Raw genomic sequence first — 5,912 nt, 5'->3', positions numbered from 1 at the left:
ATTTTCTAACAAATAATCAAATTTATGACTTAAAAGATCATTTTTAGGAGGAAACAACTGAAAAAAGAAATTAAAATACAAGGCAAGTAAGTCAATTATTCAGTTATAGAATTTCCTGACTCTTGCAAGACTTGCTTTCTTAATCCCTGACTTTTCCCTGACCAATCAAATTCCCTGAAATTTTTTAAAAATTGTTGGCTAGGTTCATTTTTCACTCACAATGTATCTTTGACGCGTAAAGTTAAATTCGTATTAACTTGCTGTACAATTACTGCACATTTTTTTCATTTGCGTATTTCCAAAAATTGCCTTTATGAATAAAAGGCCCCCTTCCACCTTGTTACGCAATTCACTTAAGGTCCCTAATATAGATCAATTTCAAACGCCAGCCATTTAAGGCAATCTAAGTAGGTAAATCCGGCTCAGGTAAGACTGAAGATTTATTTCTTACAATTAGTTCCATAGATCCTACATGTTGTGCCATCTGTTGTATGTGAAAAGAACATCCGAGAAGAAACTTGTTATCTTTTTCAACTGATAAAAATAAAGCTGCACATGTCTTTTTTTCGCTCTTCTGCAAATCTTACAGGACAGTGTGGACTAAAACGAGCCACCCAGAATTTTTTATTTAGTCACTTCATTTTTTATATAATCACTTTCTCTGGATAAAAATCGGGTGTCTCGCTTCACTCCACATGTCCCACCAAACCCCGTGAAATTTTTTTTTGAACCGACCCTGTGTCAGTGGGAGGTGTGGCGGGACCGAGGTAAATCAAGCAACAGTGCCTAGTGTATCCGGCAACCGCCTGGTAGCGTAATTCAGAAACCCGCCGCGCCTCTAAGCGCGATATCGCTCCAAATAGCCGGACCCGGTTTATGGCACTCACTCGTTCTCTCGTAGGAAGCTGTTCTCGATTGGATTAATTCCCAGCGCGCCGAGTGGCAGCTTCAGTTGGTTAACGCGACCGTTCCTAAACGTTGCCTGCGAAATCGACTACCACGAGTCGAGGTCGGCTCCAGAGAACCACATCAGTGGCGCCTGGGGGTTCCGGTCACGTGACACACGTGTGCACTCCTGACACTCAGTACATGCCACTAACACATTCCAACTTGCCCACAGCCACTCACTTGTAAGTGCATGCACAAGTTTGTGAACCAAATTCCAAGCTTACATTTTCTTAGTAAATACCCACATTTCTCATCGCAAAGAAACCATTTCTCATCAGCGAGAGAAAAATTCTCAACAAAAATAATTTTTTATCCAGAAACAACTTCTGCAGTCAGAGGGTCAAATTTGGATTGCCGGTAGCAACTGGATCTACTACCATCCGGCGATTAAACTCGTTTCAAGGCTCAAGGCCACCCAAGGTCAGCCACTTGAAAAATCTTCAGGAGAAGAACTATGAAAACAAACATTTTCGAACTGGAATTAAAAATTGTGGAGTGGGGGGGTCGAGTTCGGACTTTTTGCTAGATGTTGGGAAGTGAGATATCTAGAAGTGAGACAAGTTTCAACTTGATTGTATTAGTTCCTTTTGTAACCACTTGTTATTTTTACTTAAAATCCGGGTTTTTGAATTTTCGGACAAGGATATAAAATTTGGGTTTGGAGATATCGAGTTCGAACCTTTTGCTTCATGCTGGAGAGTGATAATTCTAAAAGTGTTGCAAATTTCAACTCTACTAGATGGATAGTCTCTTGGTAATCACTTCTTGCTCAGACCATGTTTGTGTTATAAGGACCTTTCGTAAAAGGACTTCTTTCTGAGTAATTAACTTTTTTTATAATTCCTAATGTGTCATTTTTTTTAGTTTAAACCCGTAATTAATTTTCCAATAATTTTTCCTTGAATCATTATCATTATCGTACTTCAATCGTTTTTAAACCAATTTTTTTGATAAAGCAACATTGTCCTTATCTTTCAATTACTTCAACACCTCAAGTGTCTTCTAATCCTCTAATATCATTTTAAAATAGCTTTTTAATTCATCATCTCTATCTTTTTCATTTTCTATTATATCTGATAGCCAATATTTTTATATCCAAAAAGGAAAAGGAAATCAAACGGAAGTATTTAAAAAGATAAGGTCGGTGATAAAGACTTATATGGGCAATGGACATGCTTCCATCGAAAATTCCAATGATGACACTAATACCAAGAACTGTGAGAGTGTTTTCCATTAAAAATAAATGACAGCGACATTGAAGTTACTATTTACTGATACTAATCTTCAATATGCTGACAAAGCAATTATAGAATGAAAGTAATCTTTTAATGTATTTGAAGTTCTTACACTGCCTGGTACAAGACTTATTGTTGAAGATTTTTGGATGGTCAGATTGGTAAGAATATTAGGGAAATTTCTTTAGTTTAATAGACCAAAATCGGTAATCACTTACCGCATCTAATTCCCACACATATTTTTCAAGGGGAAATCAATCACTAATTACAGGTCAGGCCAGGAAGCATCCTCATTAATTTGTGACTCAACAATGCACGCCTACTAATCACTCCGGTGATGATCACCGACGCAAAATCCTATCCCAAGCAACAACCAAGACTCAACTCAATGGGAAAACAAAACAACGTCCGAAAGATGAGCACCATGCCTGAAGAAGATGGGTCTGATGATGCAGAGCCAGACATCACCAGGGTTCATCAAGATCCTGACTCAGACTCACCAGAGGAACATGGAAGGCTTTTAACCAACACGCGGAAAATTGTTGTCACTCCTGCCAGCACCGGATCCACTGGATCAACCGGAAATGGAGTTAAGAGGTCTAGCAGCGGTAATAGCAGTACTGATAGTGTCCATGAAAAATTGTCGCGTGGCTACCAATCTGGCCGACTGGCAGCGCTCGATGCTGGGTCCAGGGATAATTCCTACCGAGATACTTCGATCTCTCAGAGTGGAAGGATCAGTCGCGGGTTGGAACTCTATGGAAGTCGACATCATAGGTACCAGGGCATTTTAAGAAGACTTTTTTTCTTCTATTTGTATAACTACAAAAATTTGAAAACATGTCCTGATAGGTACCCAAGTATGAGGTCCCTAAAGTCGAATGCGACTGATGATCCTCAACATCTTCACCTACCCAGTAATCATCACTTTCAACAACCACCTGCAGCTAGTTGGGCTTCCATTGTTTTTGATGGTGGACACTATGGCAGACCGTTTCCGGATTCGGTCTCGATTCGCTCTCTAGCCTCGATTGGTATGGGGTCATCGGATGGAAGGAAACTCACGATAAGGAGAGTCCCCACTTCACCATCAGAACTGCTTAACATGGTACATCCGCCGACGTAAGTATTATGATCCAGCTGTGTGATTAGAGAAATTGTCATTGGTTAAGTTGGATAATTAATGTTGTATGTAATGCTGCGATCAGTTTTATTATGGATCTTGGAATTGGCCCGGAATTGGGGTCGTAAGGGTTCTCGAGGCTGGGATTGTTGACCTGAGGCAAGATGAAACTGGTTTCTGAACTGGATTTCGGATGAGTGAAGATTGTGCTCTTGTTCAATTTTTTTTGTTTCGCTTGTCTTAGAAATTCTACAGCACTGGGTTTGGTTTTTTTATTATCTGAAGAAGAAAGGTTTTTTCCTTTGGAGCAGGGAGATTGATAATATTTCAAAGCTTTTGTGAATTATATGGGTGCATTTTTCAGTTTTTTTTTATCTGAAAAAGAAAGTTAAAAAGTCTAAAAAAGTTGCTTCTGCTGGAACAGGGATATTATTTTTATTACAATGCTTCGTCTGAGTTCGAAGAAGAAATTCATTAGTGTGGAATTTTTGAAGTTTTTATATCCGAAGCAAAAAGGTTTACTTCTGCTAAAACAGGGATGTTATTCAAATCTCAATTATTTATCTTGAGTTCGAAGGAAGAATTCTTTGGTCAGAAACATTTTAGATTTTTTTATCGGAAGAAAAAAGGCTTATTTCTTTCAAATCAAAGATATTATTAAACTTTCAATTATTTTTCTGAGTTGAAAGAAGGAATTCTTTCGTTCTGAAATTTGTAAACTTATAATTACATTTTTTATTGGTGAAATTAATAGAAAGGATTTTATCTACTGGAAAAGACAAAATGTTTAGGTTTTCACTTTTCTTTTGACTTGGAAAAGGAAATTCTTTAATTTAAAATTTCTTTCATTTTCCTGACATAAAGAAGGAAGTATTCAGAATTTAAAAATGAACTTAATTTTACCACGACAGAGACCATTATTTGTGAAAATAACAGGAAGACATATTTCTTCTTGATTATTATTTATATTTTAATACATTTAACATTCAATGAGGAATTGTTTATTGAAAAAAATTATTTCGCCCTAAATAATGGATTGTTCATTTCAGAAGGATTGTTTATTTCTCTCTTTTTTTCACCAAAGAAAGAATTTTGTACTTTTTAAACTTTTTTCTTTATATAAATAATATTCTATTTTAATTTTCTTATTTATAATAGAACCGATCCTCGCAAAAATGAATCGATCCTTTTCTAATATTTATTTTGATGTATTACATTACTTAGAATTCTCGAACAGAAAACCAGTATACAAAAACTCATAAATTTGCAATTTCTAATAATAGCATCTCTAGATTGAAAACGTGTTCATTGACCTTCGATGAGATAATTCAAATTCAATTTTAAGTTGGACTTGAAATATTATATTTTGAAGCAAATAAAATACAAATTGACTTTTTTATCCTTTTCTTAGTATTTATTATTTAATTTCTATTGATTTTTTATGATAAAGAATATTTTCAAAGTGCTTCCGTTGGCATCCCTCGTTTGTTTTATGACGTCGGTCGTAAGCTGACACATGCAAGTCGATAATTTTCTAAAAAAAAAACGTCTCATTTGTCTCCTTACTATTTGACCAACAGCGGATGGCCTTGTCTTTATAAGTAGAAGAACCATTTTCAATTTCAGTTCAGTATCAGCCAGACAGTCAACTATTTCATACCAAAATTAAAATAATATTTAATTGAAAAAATAGAACAGAGATGTATTTTCATAGTGTTTTAAATATATTATTATTTTGTTACAAGTGAGAAATGGAACAAAAGGAACTTAAATTTAAAAATCACGTTGTTATACCACAATTTCGTCAAATTGGTTCTGTACAGTAAGATATTTTTTTTAATAACTAAATAAAATATTAATAAATCAAAAATAAGTATTAAAATACAAATTTATAATTGAAAAAAATTAATAAAAAAAAGATTAATAAATTTCTATAATTTTATTTTTGTGCTTCACTTTTATATTTAAAATTATTTCTGTACAAAAATATAATTATTTACTAAATGACTATAAAAATAGAATAATGCATTAAAAATAAATAAATCTTACTTTATTTCATATATAGAAAATAGAATGAGAGAACAAAACTGCATTTTTAATGAATTCATTATCATGAGAAATAGGTATACCTTCAGATATTATCTTTCTCATGCTTATCTCTGAGACCTTGGACAATTAGAGCGTGGGCACATATCAATATTGTCTCTTTGTCCCTTAGGGTTGGCCTACTAACTAAAAATGATTTTAAAAATTTTTCCACAGCTCAAAGTTTCCATATATACAAAAAAAACATATTCCTGTTTCTTAATTATGTTTCACTTTTAATAATTTCTGTTTCTATTAATTAATTATTTTAATTAATTTTTGAAGCAGAAAAAATAATCTTGCAAAAATAATTGTTTAGCGCAATATTCATAAATATTTAACTCGTGTGGTCCGTCAATAAAGCAGCCACTTTATTTTAATTTTAGCAAAGTATCTAATTTTATTCTGATCTAAAATAAATTCTACTCTGAAATAATTTCCCGAAAAAAAGATGTATATAAAAAAAACTTTGATTCGAGCTTTGTTCATAAAGGTTACAAAGTTTCGACTATTTTCACCCC

At 33.9% G+C, this 5,912-nt stretch overlaps 1 protein-coding gene across 8 annotated transcripts in view; it reads left to right on the top strand.

Annotated features, from left to right (window-relative positions):
- The first annotated feature begins 846 nt into the window (after positions 1 to 846).
- LOC117169683 (sodium- and chloride-dependent GABA transporter ine) overlaps positions 847 to 5,912 on the top strand; it is a 29,705-nt gene continuing 24,639 nt past the window's right edge. Inside the window, exons 1-6 of one of the 8 annotated variants that reach the window (XM_033356176.1) lie at positions 848 to 1,130; positions 1,266 to 1,499; positions 1,591 to 1,768; positions 2,052 to 2,344; positions 2,455 to 2,960; positions 3,036 to 3,305. In XM_033356176.1, the coding sequence (XP_033212067.1) occupies positions 2,521 to 2,960; positions 3,036 to 3,305 (710 nt within the window). In that variant the 5' untranslated portion in view covers positions 848 to 1,130; positions 1,266 to 1,499; positions 1,591 to 1,768; positions 2,052 to 2,344; positions 2,455 to 2,520. Of the gene's footprint in view, positions 1,131 to 1,265; positions 1,769 to 2,051; positions 2,345 to 2,454; positions 2,961 to 3,035; positions 3,306 to 4,971; positions 5,129 to 5,912 lie in introns of those variants that run through there. The other 7 variants (XM_033356209.1, XM_033356202.1, XM_033356184.1 and 4 more) reach the window with 7 other exon arrangements.

The sequence above is a fragment of the Belonocnema kinseyi genome, chromosome 1, assembly GCF_010883055.1.
Source record: "Belonocnema kinseyi isolate 2016_QV_RU_SX_M_011 chromosome 1, B_treatae_v1, whole genome shotgun sequence".
Classification (NCBI taxonomy): domain Eukaryota; kingdom Metazoa; phylum Arthropoda; class Insecta; order Hymenoptera; family Cynipidae; genus Belonocnema; species Belonocnema kinseyi.
This window is presented reverse-complemented; position numbering and strand designations above follow the sequence as displayed.